At 39.0% G+C, this 16865-nt stretch overlaps 1 protein-coding gene across 4 annotated transcripts in view; it reads right to left on the reverse strand.

The window, feature by feature from the left end:
- TMEM50B (transmembrane protein 50B) overlaps window positions 1-16865 on the reverse strand; it is a 44395-nt gene that overhangs the window by 24077 nt on the left and 3453 nt on the right. For all 4 annotated transcript variants that reach the window (XM_032629337.1, XM_032629335.1, XM_032629338.1 and 1 more), the window contains exon 2: window positions 314-453. In XM_032629337.1, coding sequence (XP_032485228.1) covers window positions 314-412 — 99 coding nt within the window. In that variant the 5' untranslated portion in view covers window positions 413-453. The remainder of the gene's footprint in view (window positions 1-313; window positions 454-16865) is intronic.

A 16865-nucleotide genomic window follows, 5' to 3' on the forward strand; every position in this document is an offset into this window, starting at 1 on the left:
GTGCTGCAGCTGGGGTATGAAGATGGCAACCCTTCCCTAAAGGGCTGCAGGGCTTCAGTTCTAATGCAGCCTAAGGTTGTTACTACTGTCTGCACATCCTGAATTTCAATGAGTCACAACAATATTATTAGTTACATCAAATTCTGAGCCTTTGAGGATCCTAAAGGAATGATACATATTACATAATTTACTTAAAAAACTACTGCCTTCAAAAACTGTATTATCATGGGTATTCACAGTTCAAAGGAATCAAGATTAATTTTCAGGGCAAAAAGTGAGGTATAAATGTCACCAACCAGGCTTTTTCACTTACCAATATACCTGCTACTACAGAAGCCACTGCATTTCTTCTCTCACTCCAGTCGATACATTCACATTCTGGCCAACGGAAATTATCTAGGAAGCCTGCCATTTTCACCACTTAAGCATGGACTTTTCATTAAATACTATATTCTACAAATAAAAAGACAAAAAAAATCGATCTAAGGAAATGTTTTTAAGAAGTGAAATATCTTACTCCTTTCTTAAAGCTTTAAACACAAATTTAACTTTAGGTCTAAATCTACTATAGTTAAGAAGAAAAATTCAATACTACAATGAATATCTATTGAGATATACATAAGACTGTCCTAGGACACAGAAGGAGCTTACTATTTGTTAAATGAGCATGGAGGTTTTAAACATGTCTGTCATAGAGAATGGACTTGAGGACATGGGGCAGGGTGGGGGGGAACCTGGGATGAAGTGAGAGTAGCATCAACATATATATACTACCAAACGTAAAATAGATAGCTGGTGGGAAGCAGCAGCACAGCACAGGGCGATCAGCTCGGTGCTTTGCGACGAGCTAGAGTGGTGGGATGGCGGGGGGAGGGAGGCTCAAGAGGGAGGGGATATAGGAATATATGTATGCATATGGTTGATTCTCTTTGTTGTACAACAGAAACTAACACAGCATTGTAAAGCAATTATACTCCAATAAAGATGTTAAAATGAAGAAAAAAAAAAGGCCACAGGAAAGTTTCCATTTCAATATTGTCATGGGCTCACAGTATCTAAGGAGATTCCATTCAACCAAGGGTAAGAGTGGACTACAGAAACATATTTTCCTTGTTTTGTTTTCATATATTGAACTCAGCATTACTGAAAATGAGACATTCAGGAATGAAAATTAGGGGTCTGCACTTGTCACTGACCTTAGGCAAATAACTAAAAAGTATCTGTATCTCAAGACCTCACATGTGGGAATAACAGTGTGTCAAATTTCTGACTCAGAAAGTTACTGTGACCATAAAGAAGAAAATTAAAATATTTTTTATTTGGAAAAAAAAAATAAAGTGTCTGCAAAGCCTTTGACACTTCTCCAATTGAGAAGTGGATCTATGTCCCTACCTTTGAATTTAGGTCAACAATAAAGGCTGGTTCACCGATAAAGTAGAGAAAGTGATGCTATGTAACTCTGCCATACAACTTCTCAGACTAGATCATAAAAGACAATGCAGCTTGCAGGTGGTTCTCTGGAACACTAACACTAGAGCCCTGAGTTGCTTTGTAAAAAATCCAAGGCCACAGTGCTGTGAGGAGACCACGTAGAGGTGTTCTGGCCCACGGTTCCAGGTGGCAGCCCAGCCGCCACCTGCCAGATGTGACTGCTGCTCCAGTTATTAGCATTACTCCCACATTTTAAGACTTCCCTGACGAGGCCCCAGGTATACGGAGCGGACACATGTCATCCTGGCTATGCCCTTTCCAAATTCCTGACCCACAGGAACTGTAAGCATAATAAAATGGCTGTTTTAAACTACTAAGTTCTAGAGTTGTCTGTATGCAGCAATAGATAACTGGAAGGAGAAAAATCACATGCATAAAAAACTATATAAGGGTACAGCATGCTGCGCAAATTTTCAAAACAAAGAGAGTATGTTCAGATGTGATGATTCAGGAACACCTTAAGTTCCAGAAAGAAAAGGGGGAAAAAAAAACTATTTTAAAGCACTAAAGAGTGCTGAAAAGCAGGCAGAAACTGGAGGGCATTTACCCCTTGAAAGAAAACACCATGAGCAAGATCCACTTTAATACAGCTTTTCCCCCTGAAGAATCCCCTAACCTCTCACTCCCAGCCAAGTGAGTCCCTGTGGTGCAGGATAGCTAAAACTTGAGCAAAAAATCAGTCTTTCTGGCTTCAGGTATCAGTGGATGAAGTTCAGGATGACAAGAGCAGCTGGAAACTGAAGGGGAAATCTTGGAATGGGGTAAGTCACAAGAGGGAGCCCCAAACACTAATATAAACTCTCTTAAATCCTGACTAATCCCTGAACAGCACATGCATGAAGGAGATTCCAAGGACCTCAGCAGAAAAAAATATCTGGAAGCCTAGAAGTACTAAACAGATTTCAGCTGCTATCCCCTGCAAGGCATTTTGGAATTTGAGTTCCACCAGGTCAGAGATTAGTAAATCTCTGGGATTTCCTTGAGATTTCCACACACTCCAACAAAGTATAAAACCAAATCTCCACAATTTCAGGGTGATCAGTCAGTATTTTAATTGCCTGTTAGAACAAAAAGTAACACTCTTCAGATGAAGATAACTGATCCAGAGTGTCTATAATGTATCATCCACAATGTCCAATATACAGTTGACCCCTGAACAACACAGGTTTGAACTATGCAGATGCACGTATATGTGGATTTTTTTCACTAAATACATACTGCAGTACTACACAATCCATGGTTGGTTGAACCCACAGATGCAGAACTGCAGATACGGAGGACCAATGTATAGTTAAACATGAATTTCTGACTGCACAGAAGGTCAGCACCCCTAACCCCTGTTTTGTTCAAGGGTCAACTGTATAGTTTAAAAAAAAAAATTACTAGACTTTTACAGAAGCAGAAAAAATGTGATTTATCTTCAAGGAGGAAAAAAAAGCAGTCAATAGAAACAGACCCCCCCATAATTCAGATATTGAAAATTAGCAGACAATGACTTTAAAGCAGCCAGTATAAACACATTCAAAGACAAAGGAACATGGTCAAAATAACTGAGTTAACGGAGAATCTCAGTAGAGAAACTTTAAAATGTAAATGTTATGACTGAAAATTATAATATTTGAAATTTAAAATTAATTAGATGGGCTCAGTAGGAGATTAGAGACAGTAGAAGAAAAGTACAGTAAGCTTGAAGAAAGATCAAAAGAAATTATCCTATCTAGAGAACAGGTTTTTTTTCGTTTTAATTAGGGGGAAAAAATGAATAAAGCTTCAGGAAACTCAGGAACACTAATAACTGGTCTAACATATGTTTAATTGGGTCCCAGAAAAATAAAAGAATCAAGAAGAAAAAATATTTAAAGAAATAATGGCTGATAATTTCCCAAATTTGGTGAAAAATAATAATTTGCAAATCCAGGAAGCTCAGCAAACTCCAAGGAGGATAAACACAAGGAAAACATCATAATAAAACTGCTGAAAACCAGAGATAAAAAGAAACAGAGCAACATTAGGGGGAAAAATAATCAACACATTACACACAGGGGTAGTAGAACAATATGTATGATGGCTGACTTCTCATCAAAAACAATAGAGGCCAGAAGAAAATGGAAGGACATTTTTTGACGTGCTTTTAAGAAAAGCAATCATGAGAATTCCCTGGCGGTCCAGTGGTTAGGACTCCATGCTCTCACTGCCGAGGGCCCAGGTTCAATCCCTCGTCAAGGAACTAAACTCCCACAAGCCACTCAGCACAGCCCAAAATCAATCTCAAATGCTATATCCAGCAAAAGTATTCCTCAAAAGTGAGGGTGATGGCAGTTCTACCCCTATCTATCTACCCAAGAGAAATGAAAACATATGTCTACACAAAAACTTGTACACAAATGTTCATAGCAGCATTACTCATAATAACTAAGCAGTGCAGCAACCCAACATATGTCAATTAATGAATGAATAAATAAAGTGTGGGATACCATACAATGGAATACAAATTCAGCAATAAAAAGGAAATATACATGATACAACACAGATGAACCTCATAAACATTACGCTAAGTGAAAGACAACCGCGTGTTGTATATTCCATTTATATAAAATGTCCAGATGAGGCAAATCTATGCACAGAAAGTAAATCAGCTGTTGCCTAGTGATGGGCAGGGGAGAGCGGAGTGTAATAGGGAGTGAGTACTCATAGGCATAAGGTTATAAAATTAGACTGTGGCGATTACTGCACATAAATGTACTAAAAATCACTGAACTGTACACTTAAAACAGGTGACTGTTATCATATCTTTATTGTATCTCAAAAAAGCTTTTTTTAAATGAGGATAAAATAAAAATATTTTCAGGTAAACAAAAACTAAGATAATTCATCATCAAATCTGCACTAAACAATGCTAAAGGAAATTCTTCAGGTTAAAGGGAGATGACACCAGATTAATCTCAGATCTACAGGAAGGAATGAAGAATACCAGAAATAATCAATATGTGAGTAAATATAAAAGACTATTTTTTATTCCTTCTCTTTATTTAAGACAACTATTTAAAGCAAAAATTATAACATTGTATAGGATATCCACAAAGATAAACTTTCTAAATAGCATGTCAGTTACATTTTCAAATAATATGCTTAAATATGGATTTAAGTGAAATACCTCTAAATTTAAAGTAATGGGTCTAATTGTTAATCTGAAAAGAAGTACTATAAATGTACTACAGAAGGTCCAAACACTGGAAACACGGACTGGGAGACAATATTTGCAAAACAAGTATCTGACAAAGGATTTGTACCTACAATACAGAAAGAACACTTAAAGATTAATAATAAAAAAAACAAAATATAGGCAATAAAAAGTGTGCACGAGAGTTGAACAGACTTGAAATGGGCAAAGGACTTAAAAAGACAATGACCAAAAAGCATCTAAATAGGTATTCAACATCATTAGTCATCAGGGAAATGCAAATTAAAGAAATATCATCACATCCACCTGAATGGCTAAGATTAAAAAGACTGACTGTTGGAAGCAGAACTGGAAATCTCATACATTTCTGGTTGTGGTTTCTTACAAAGTTAAAAATAATCCTCCCTATAACCCAGCAACTCCATCCCTAAGTATTTACCAAGGGAAGTAAAAACATATGTCCACATACAAAAAGACTTTTACAAGAAAGTTTATAGCAGGTTTATTCATATTAGTAGCAAACTGAAACAACCAAAATATTCATCAACAGAAGAATGGATAAACAAATTATGATGGATTCATACAATGGAATACTATTCAGCAACAAAAAATGATGAACGATATATATAACCACACAGAAAAAAATATCTCAAAAACCTGATTTATGTGAAAGGCAAACACAAAGTAGTATATACTGTATGATGCCATTTAAAATGAAGCTTAGGAAGAGGCAAAACTAATCAATAGTCCCAGAGATCAGAACAGTGGTTGCCAATAGGGGCTGAGGACTGACTACAAGGGAACTTTTTTGGGGTGATAATAATGTTCTATATCTTGGTTGGGATAGTGATTATGCAGGTACATTTATTTATCAAAAGTTACTGAAGTGTACACTTAAGATCTGTGTATTTTACAGTATGTAAATTTTACTCACAAAAAAGATTTTAAAATTTTATCATTTAGATATGCTTCAGCTGCACTAAAGCCTTACTATGTACGCATTATGGGCACATTTTATCAAGATAGCCTGCAGACACAGAGATGAACTGTTATCAAAGATTAAATATTAACTGGTTAAAAACAAGTTTAGGGAAGGTCGCCATGAATTTAAGACAAAGTCTGAAGGTTAAAACAAAAGTCATGGGACTTCCCTGGTGGCACAGTGCTTAAGAATCCACCTGCCAATGCAGGGGACACGAGTTTGAGCCCTGGTCTGGGAAGATCCCACATGCCGCTGAACAACTAAGCCCGCACACTACAACCACTAAGCCTACGTTCTAGAGCCCACGAGCCACAACTACTGAAGCTTGCGCACCTAGAGCCCGTGCACTGAAACAAAGAGAAGCCACCGCAGTGAGAAGCCCACGTACTGCAACGAAGAGTAGCCCCCGGCTTGCCACAACTAGAGAAAGCCCGTGAACAGCAACGAAGACTCAACACAGCCAAAGATAAATAAATAAATTTATTTTTTTAAAGTTATAAAAGTCATGTTTCCTATTATAAAAGTCATTTTGCATATATTAACCTATTTATAAATAGTTCTATAAGCAGAAAACATACAGTTGTCCCTCAGTATGTACAGGGGATTGGTTCCAGGACCCCCCTCGGATATCAAAATCTGTGGATGCTTAAGTCCATTATATAAAATAGCATACTATTTGCATATAACCTCCTTTATATACTTTAATATCATCTCCAGATTACTTATAATACTTAATACAATGTAAATACTATGTAAATAGTTATAAATACAATGTAAATGTCCTGTAAATAGCTGCCAGTACTCAGCAAATTCAAGTTTTGCTTTTTGGAACATTCTGGAATTTTTTTTTTCCTGAGTATTTTTGATCCCTGGTTGGTTGAATCCGTGGATGTGTAACCCAAGGATACAGAGGGCTATTTCCACACACTAATTTCTGAAATGTCATGGTCTTCTCCCTCCTGGAGCTTAAATTGGAGGGTCAGGGGTTTGGGTGGGGCAGAGAAACATCAAAATAATACAAACAGTTACTATGAAGGAAATACACATGATCCTGATACAAAATAAGGGAGACCTATTTGAGAATGGTCAGGGAATGCCTCTCTAAAGAGGCAACACGTGCTAAAATTTTAAAACACACTGAAATTTAAAAGCTGAGTAAAGTTAATTAGATTAAGGAAAAGCAAAAGAGGCAGAGCAGAGAGAGGGAAGATTACATACAAAAGCCACTAAGTCCCTTTGATACTAGCAAGGAAGAATTAGCTGGTACCAAAGAGAATAAGAATATAGTAAGTTAGGGGAGGAAGTGGCTTGGAATAAATATGGAGAGAGACAGGTAAGTACCAGATCACCTTGCAGATTAATGGGGACTTCATGATGGATTTGGGGTTTCACCAAGTGCAACGGGAAACCAAGTGAAGAACGTTAGGATAAAAGGAGCAAAGGCACCAAGATGGTCACTATGGTAAACATTCAGGAGAGGGCTAGTATATTAAGAACTAACACTCTGAACTGAGAAGACTGACTTTCATATGGGTTTTCTTATTGATATTTACCAAAAAATAAGCACATTTTATCATGACAGTCTTGATTTAATAACAGCAATCGACAATACTAACACTGATCCCCTGGCTTAAAGTGGAGATAAGTATACAATATTTAACTTAAGATAATAGGCCTTTGGAGACTTAATGAAGGCAAAGACTACTTAGAGGAAATCTAAATGTTCAATAATAGAATAAATGTTTAAGTAAAATAGTTTACTTAATGCAGACATTAAAAAATCTATTTTTGAGGGACTTCCCTGGTGATCCAGTGGTTAAGACTCCATGCTTCCAATGCAGGGGGTGCAGGTTCAACCCCTGGTCGAGAAACTGAGATTCCACATGCCACAGGGCGTGGCCACAAAAAAAAATTTTTTTTAAATCTATTTTTGAAAAACATTTAATGGCATGAGTAAATGGTAATGACTAATACCAAGTGAAAAAAACAGGTTATTAAAACTGTATCTAGGGCTTCCCTGGTGGCGTAGTGGTTAAGAATCTGCCTGCCAATGCAGGGGACACGGGTTCGACCCTGGTCCGGGAAGATCCCACATGCTGCAGAACAACTAAGCCCATGCGCCACAACTACTGAGCCTGTGCTCTAGAGCCCGCGAGCCCCAACTGCTGAGCCTGTGTGCCACAACTACTGAAGCCCGCGCGCCTAGAGCCCGTGCTCTGCAACAAGAGAAGCCACCGCGATGAGAAGCCTGTGCACCACAACAAAGAGTAGCCCCTGATCTCCACAACCAGAGAAAGCCCGCACGCAGCAACGAAGACCCAACACAGACAAAAAAATAAATAAATAAAATTAAAAAAATTTTTAAATGTATCTATAGCATTATTTCCTTTTTAGAAAAAAGAATTAATAGTATATATATATATATATATATATATAAACACATACATGCATAAAAATACTGGAAGGACGAACACCAGTACTTTCATAATATTATTTTATATATGGGTCACAGGATGGTGTGTTTGTTTTGCTTTCTATTTTCAAAGTTTGCTGCACTGAGCATGAATTACATTTTTTTTAATGCAAAGTGATTTTAAAAGTTATTGTAATTAACACAATGAATTGTTGATTCGTGCCTGTTGAGAAACCTCTTATATAATGTACTATGTCTGTAACTATTTTAAATAAACTTAAACTTTTTTGAGATCAAGGAAATTACTGGTATGTTCTCCCGCAAAACTGACCCAGGTACCAATTTTTAAAAAAACAAGATTATTGAACTGAAATAATGGACCCACAAGTCTTATAATACATTAGATAGCAATTATTCCTATTACTAGAGAGGCAACTCTTTATAAAAGGAAATGAGCCCTTTTTAGAGAGCATTTTAAGTGATTCAACTGTGAAAATTTCACACACTCAGTTTAGGAAACCACAGGATAGCTGCAAAAAGCAAGAGGAGAAAACAACTACACACTTTAACATATAAACATGGTCTGAGTGATTTCCATATGCATCAAAGTCCAAATAACATACCTAATTCAAAATTTTTTCTTTTGACCAAACTTTCATGTTACCATCTGTTTGTTCATCCAGCTCTTCACTAGTTGTTAAATGCTACAAATGTTAGGCGCTGTGTATACAAAAATGATTAAGACAATCAATGTAGAAAACAGTCTAGTTAGGGACATTGTCAGAAGAATAAGTAACTGCATTATAAAATGTGCTATACTATACATACACAAAAGGGCTATAATAGAAATATGAAAAGAGTGTTATAGGACACTACTTTCCGGGAAGAGTTGAGGAAAGTTTGATAAAGGAAGAATAAACTTGGCTGGGTTTTAAAGCAAGAAGAGGAGTTTGACAGATGAAAAAGAAGGAATAAAATATGCGAAATTATGTAGGGCCACAAGAGAACAGGGTAGAGTTTAAGTATTTCAAAGAGTGATGTGATTAACATGTTTGGGACAAGATCATCATGGATTTTTCAGCCTACATAAATCTGACCTCTAATCTCTAAGCCAAGGGATTTGCAAACTTCTGGAAAGAACCAGATAGTGTACATTTTTAGTTTTGCAGGCCAAACAATCTCTGTCACGACTACTCAACTCTGCTGTTATAGCATAAAAGCAGCCATAAACAATATGTGACCAAATGAGCATGGCTGTATTCCAATAAAACTTAAATTTACAAAACAGCAGCAGACCACCAGACTTGGCCGACAGCTCATAGTCTGCAGGCCCCTGCTCTAAGCACTAGGAAACTACCAGAGGCTTGTAAGCAGAGAAGTGACAAAATCAGCTCTGCGATTTAGAAAGACAATTCTGGTGGCAGCAGTATGGAGGAGGACTGAAGGAAAATGTTAAAGACACCCTCTAGAGAGGAAGAGAATAAGGATGTAAACTGAGGCCATACTCATACAGGCTAAAGAAAAGGTTTTTATTTGAGAAATATTGATGTGGTATTATCAACAAGCAAGGAAGAGCTAAGAATGACTGTTTGGGTACCCAACGGCTGGAAAGACACCATTAACCAAAACAGGGAGGGGAGCAAGGGAGAGTTTGAGCATAATGTGTTTGATATGACTGAAGGACATCCAGGTGGAAATGTATGTAAGACAGATGTACAGAAACCACTGAAAGAGTGGTTTAAAGCAGAAATACAGATTACAGGCTGATAGTAATTAAGTGGTAACCGAAGTCACAGGGGCAGCTAGGGTATCTCAAGGAGAAAATATGGAAGAGGGCTGAGGACTGATTCAGTGTTCATCTCTGACTCACTCTCTTCCTTCCTTGCATTACTGTCTGCCAGGCATTACAGCAGACTTACATATACAATGGTATTTAATCAGCACAAAACTCTTCTAGATCATGAATGAAATATTTACAGAACATGTCCTACAAGCAAGGCACTGTGGGGAAAATAAAGATGAATAAAACTTGGGCCTCATCATCAGGAGATTTACAAACTGGCAAAGAAATCAATTAACACCTTTTAAAATTAAATTACAATTTGTATCATTAAAAAATCTGGGGGAGCGCTCACCGCCCCGTAAAAGAAAAAAAAAAAAAAAAAAAATCTGGGGGAATTCGACTCCCAGGCTTCCACTGCAGGGGGCATGGGTTTGATCCCTGATTGGGGAACTAAGATCCTGCATGCCACATGCTGCAGCCAATGAATAAATAAATAAGTTACCCAAAAAATCCAGAAATTAAATTTAAATATCGTGCAAGGTATTAGGTCTACAGAGCCAGAGCAAAACAGCTGACTCAAATTAAACAAAAATAAAATCTACATCTTCCCTACTACTACTACTACTATTACTATTACTAGTGGCTCTTAGTTATAGGGTGCTTACAGGTTACAGGCAACTCTACTCCACCCTCAGAAAAACTCTTTTCATAGACTAGTCCATTGAAGACTCACAAATACTCTAAGGCAGTTACTACTATTATCTCGTATTACTAAAAAGGTTTACAGAGTAACTAGCCCAAGGTCACACAGGTAGCAAGAAGGAAAGCCAGGATTCCACTGAAGTTCACATCTGATTCCAAACCTGTGCTCATGACCAATACACTGTACTGCTGCCAGACAGTTTCACAGCATTTCTCTCATTTCCATTTCGTGAGGAGACAGTTACTATTCTACTGCCTGTGGTGAAGAAAGCAAGAAGAACGAGATGGAAGAGAAAGAGCCCCAATTTAGATGAATACTGCGATCACCTGGAAACAGAAGAAAGCAGTCCAGTGAGGTCTACAATGACAGTGGTGATTACTGTTGATTCACAACTTGACAAAGCAGTCTGGAGAATACAGTTTTTCTTCTTAGGTTGCTATAAGCCTGGTGTCTAGGTAGTCACAGTGTGAATATTTTATAGGCCTTAAAATCCAACAGTATGATTATTCAGAGAGCTAAGCATTTTTGGAAAGACACTTTACATAATCTCAGGATGCTTATTTGCCTTCTGACTTGTAAATCATCTATAACAAGAATAAAATTTAGTAGGTACCACCAATTTTCATAAAAGATTTAAATCTAAAAACCAAAGTAAAAGACAGGGAACACAGGGTTTTTTTTTTTCTTTAATATTTATTTATTTATTTTGGCTGCATTGGGTCTTCGTTGCTGAGCACGGGCTTTCTCTAGTTATGGCGAGCGGGGGCTACTCTTCCTTGCGGTGCGCGGGTTTCTCATTGCGGTGGCTTCTCTTGTTGCGAGCGTGGGCTCTAGGCATGTGGGCTTCAGTAGTTGTGGCACAAGGGCTCAGTAGTTGCGGCTCACGGGCTCTAGAGCACAGGCTCAGTAGTTGTGGTGCAGGTTGTTGAAATAATCCAAGTGAAGGATGATATGGGGACCTCCCTGGCTGTCTAGTGGTTAAGACTCTGCGCTTCCACTTTAGGGGGCACAGGTTCGACCCCTGGAAGGGGAACTAAGATCCCACATCCCTCATGCCTCATGGCACGGCCACCAAAAATATAAATAAATAAAATAAAATTTAAAAAGATATGACGTGGGCTTTCCTGGTGGCGCAGTGGTTGAGAGTCCGCCTGCCGATGCAGGGGACGCGGGTTCGTGCCCCGGTCCGGGAGGATCCCACATGCCGCGGAGCAGTTGGGCCCGTGAGCCATGGCCGCTGAGCCTGCACGTCCGGAGCCTGTGCTCCGCAACGGGAGAGGCCACAACAGTGAGAGGCCCGCGTACCGCAAAAAAAAAAAAAAAATAATAAAAAGATATGACTTCCATGACCTCCTGACTCCACGGCCAGATCTAATCCCCTTAGTACTTCATTATTAATCTTGTTATTTGATTAATACATACCTTCCCCTGAAGAGAGCAAAATCCACGAAGGACATTCCATGCCCATTTTTGCTCAATGTAGTTCTCCCAGAGCCTAGCACAGTGGCCTGGCATACAATAGGCACTCAAATACTTGTTGAATGACTGACTCTAACTATTTTGTCTTTCAAATTTTGAAATGCAATACCTGTCTCATTATCCTGTCACACACACAAAAAAAAAGTCTACTTCTTTATACCTAGGTTTATTTAAACTGATAATCTGTAGACGCTGGTAAAAAGAAGGATCATTTCAATGAGGGAAATAAATCTTGCCAGGACAATATATTAAAACATATTATTTCTTTTTTTTGGCCGCACCGCATGGCATGCAGAACTTCCCCGACCAGGGATTGAACCCATGCCCCCTGCAGTGGAAGCACAGAGTCTTAACCACTGGACTATCAGGGAAGTCCCTAAAACATATTATTTCTTAAAACCATTCTCCCTGCTTCCTCAAGTCCAGATCCTGCCAGAATTTTCTAAAACTCAGACCGGATCGTGCCTTTCATCAAAAACTTCCAACAGCTTAAGATAAAGTCCAAAAGATACAGGGTACTTACGGTCTCCCCTATTATAGCTTTCCTATCTCCTACTATCTTGATGTACTCTTTACTCCAGCCACAAAGAAATAAAAGGGAGAAGTTAGCCAGTACTTATTGAATACCTACTGTTAGGAAAACTGCTGAATATTTTTAATATATTTATTTACATATTTCTATATCTATTTCTATATGTCTATCTATGTCCTTGGAATACCCCTTTCATCTCTTTGTCTACAGACAAACTCCCAATTCAACCTTCAGGACACACATCAGCCAAGTTTGGAAATAACTGAACCAGATTACATCAAGGATCCCTTCCGTTGCTAAGATTCTGAGAACCATGACCCTTCTAGTAATGAAGCAGTCTCCAAGAGTGATATGAACTAGAAAGTTCAAAAGATTTCATCATTAATTTCATCTACGTCAAAACATACAATTAACAAACGAAGTGAAATGTGTAAACCTTTATTGATCCTGGTTTCCAAAAAAAAATGTTTTTAAGGCAGTCTGGGCCAACTGGGTAAATCTGAATACAGGACAGACAGAGAATATTACAGAATTATTTTCCCAGATGTGATAATGATAGTATTGTGGTTACGTAAAGAGAATGACCTTGTTAGGAGATGCATTCTTACATATTTAGGGGTGAGGTGTCGATGTCAGCAACATATGATCAAATGGTTAAGGAAAAAAAAAAGGTAAAGCAAATATGGCAAAATGTTGAATGTACTGTTCAATTTTTCTGTATGTTTAAAATTTTTTTATAATAAAAAGTTGAAAAAATAGAAAGCCATACTATCATGAATTGCCACCTAAAAAAGATGACTGCTACACAATCCCAGGGCTGATCCACCCATGGCAAAACTTCACTCACTCTCTGAGGCCATCTTTACCTAGGTTTCCCAGCAGAAGCCATGCTTAGGCATCTTTGCATCCTCCGGGATTGCTCAGAAAATGCCCTACTCCCCAGTTCAGAGACACCACACAGGTGAAAGGGAACCCACCTGGCAAGCAGTATTGCGATGCCAAAGGCCTAGAGTAAGAACATTTCTAAGGGGCTCAAAGGAAGTGGATGCCTTGAAGTACCAAGTATCCTCCTCCAGCATTAGCCACCATGCAGGCAGCTAACAGTACAGGCTTTGGAGTTAGCACTGGCCTGGGCCCTCTCCTACCTTCAGCCTCTTCCCAGCTGTGCCTACTTGGCCATGTTCATTTATCCATTCCACTTTTAATGGAATAGTCGCTGTGTGACAGGCACTGTTCAATCTTTAAGTGTCCTTGGGCTATGGTCCTCTGAGGTGTAAACTGGGGATATGACAGCACATCCCTCAGTAAGTGAGAATTAATAAGAAAAGCAGTGTCCAGCACATGTGATCACTCAATGCTATCAACCACTACCAACCAAGAAGATGGTTCACATACATACGACTGCTTTTGTAGAGGGCACTCTGCTCCTGGCAGTACTGCCATTACTATCTGCAAGAGAAAAACGATTACTATCTCTGGGTGATGATGGCAGATATACATAGCACCTCATTCTGCTCCCTCTTGAAACTTCACGAAAACTGCAATCAATAAAAGGAGTTTTTAAAAAGTCATAAACTCCTAACGATAGGGAGAACAGAAGATGACACAATAGCAATAAAATTTTGAAAGCTGGAAAGCAGATGGACATGGTAACTGACTTAGCACACCCAAGAAAGCCGAATTCCCAAGCCAGTGGTGGGGAAAGCTGAGAGCCAACACAGTGACAACTTGGGAGGAAGCAGGAAGAAAAGTGAGATCCCAGAACCTGTCCCTTTTCTCGTCATGGTACTGGCAACTGCTTCTTCCATATCCTGGCAGAAATCTGAGGCTTTCTCCCCCCTATGTCTTGTGTTCTGGACTGGGGGATACCAGGCACAACAGAAGATGCAGGTATCATACTGAAAACTGGGCAGAAGGGACCTCTGTTCCTCTGTTCTGGTGCAGAAGACCAGCAGCCAGATCCTTCCCTTCCAGATAAGAATCTGGAAAGCTATGCAGAGAAAGAAAACAAAATCACTATAACCTCAGAGATAAGAGAACATATTGCATTTTAAAGCAAGAATAGGATGCTATCATAAGAAACATTCAGAGACTAAAAAATAGCTTTGAAAAATAAAAACATAACTGTGGAATTTTTTTTAATCCAAATACAAAGGTTGAGAAATAAAAGTTAAGAAAATCTAGCAGTGAGAATTCCCCGGTGGTCCAGTGGTTAAGACTCCACTCCTTTATTGCCGAGGGCGTGGGTTTGATCCCTGGTCGGGGAACTAAGACCTCACAAGCCACGTGGTGCCCCCAACCCCCAGTCCCCCAAAATCTAGCAGTAAGTAGGTGGAAAACAGAAGAAAACAGGTAAGAAAATTAGAAGACCTTTAAAAGGTTCACATCTAAATAAGAGGTGTTTCAGGAGACACTATAGAGAATACAAGGGAGAAAAATAACAAAATATTCAGGAAAATCTCTCCAGAATAGAAAGTACTGTATTTCCAGATTTAAAGGGCCCATCAGATACTCAACCTAATGGATGAAAATAGACCCACGCTAAGACAGGCCATTTTAAATTTCAAACCACTGGAGTCAAAGCATAAATTAGTCTGCAGAAATTAAAAACAAAACAAAACAAAAACAAATAGCAGAAACTAACACAACATTGTAAAGCAATCATACGCCAAAAAAAATTAATTTAAAAAAAACAGGTCAAATACAAAGGATCAGGAATCATAATACTTTGGAATTCTCAGCAACACGAGAAGCAAGATGACAATGGACCAATTACTTCAAAATTCTGAAAGAAAATTACTTCCAACTAAAATTCTATTACCAGCCAAAATATCAGTCAAGTATGAGGATAGAATCAAAACATATTCAGACAAGCAACGTCTCCAAGAAAACGTAACTCTTCTTGTCAAGAAGCTACTGGAGTCTGAGTGCCACTGGAGAGAGTAAATCAACGAAAGAGAATACATGAAAGAGCCCCACACAGGAGAGCTAAAGAAGATCCAGCTATGCCCCAGACGAGAAGGACAACCAGGCCAGACTGAAGCAGTGTAACCAGGTACTATGCCAGCTTTTTTTTTTTTTTTTTAAGTTTTTATTTATTTATGGCATGCAGGATCTTAGTTCCCCAACCAGGGATCAAACCCGTGGCCCCTGCAGTGGAAGTGCAGTCTTTTTTTTTTTTTAATACATCTTTATTGGAGTATAATTGCCTCACAATACCGTGTTAGTTTCTGTTGTACAGCAAAGTGAATCAGCCATATGCATACATATATCCCCATATCCCCTCCCTCTTGAGCCTCCCTCCCACCCTCCCATCTCACCCCTCTAGGTCGTCACAAAGCACTGAGCTGATCTCCCTGTGCTATGCGGCTGCTTCCCACTAGCTATTTTACATTTGGTAGTGTATATATGTCCATGCTACTCTCCCGCCACCCCACTTCCATGTCCTCAAGTCCATTCTCTATGTCTAAGTCTTTATACCTGCCCTGCCACTAGGTTCATCAGTACCGTTTTTTTTTTAGATTCCATATATATGTGTGAGCATACGGTATTTGTTTTTCTCTTTCTGACTTACTTCGCTCTGTATGACAGACTCTAGGTCCATCCACCTCACTACAAATAACTCAATTTCGTTTCTTTTTATGGTTGAATAGTATTCCATTGTATATATGTGCCACATCTTCTTTATCTATTCATCTGTCGAGGGACATGTAGGCTGGTAAGTGCAGAGTCTTAACCACTGGACCACCAGGGAAGTCCCTATCCAGGTTTTTAACCTGAGGACTGAATGAACCTGACCCAGATTCCTATCTGTACTCAGCTGTGCTTGGCTTGATCCTGATCATATGCTGGTGCAGTTCCTGCTTTCCTTCTGAACCCTGCAGGCTGCATCAGCAAAGGATATTCACTTCCCTCACAGAAGGTTCTACTTTGACCTACACTGATCACTGCATGCAGGCCACGGTGAGCAGCCCACTCCCTCAGACTGTATTTCTGCCATCTTTCCAGTATTTGGTGCACACTAGAGCCCTCTGATGCCCTGACTGGAGTGAACACCGTATCCAAGACTCCCTCGTAACACTGCCCACTGACCTCCTGAGAAAGGGCCCCTGTCAGGGAAACAGGGAAGCTGAAACCATTCCGTCCTGCTCATCTTTCCTGGAAGCTTTCATCTATAAGTGACAATATTGTCCTTTCCTTACACAGTCAGGTTTGTGCTTACAATTATGGAACAAATTTTTAATCTCAAATTGGGAAAGCACTAGCATTTTCTAATAAGCCTGTTTGGACCTCATCTGTGC

The sequence above is a fragment of the Phocoena sinus genome, chromosome 4 (assembly GCF_008692025.1).
Source record: "Phocoena sinus isolate mPhoSin1 chromosome 4, mPhoSin1.pri, whole genome shotgun sequence".
NCBI classification, from domain to species: domain Eukaryota; kingdom Metazoa; phylum Chordata; class Mammalia; order Artiodactyla; family Phocoenidae; genus Phocoena; species Phocoena sinus.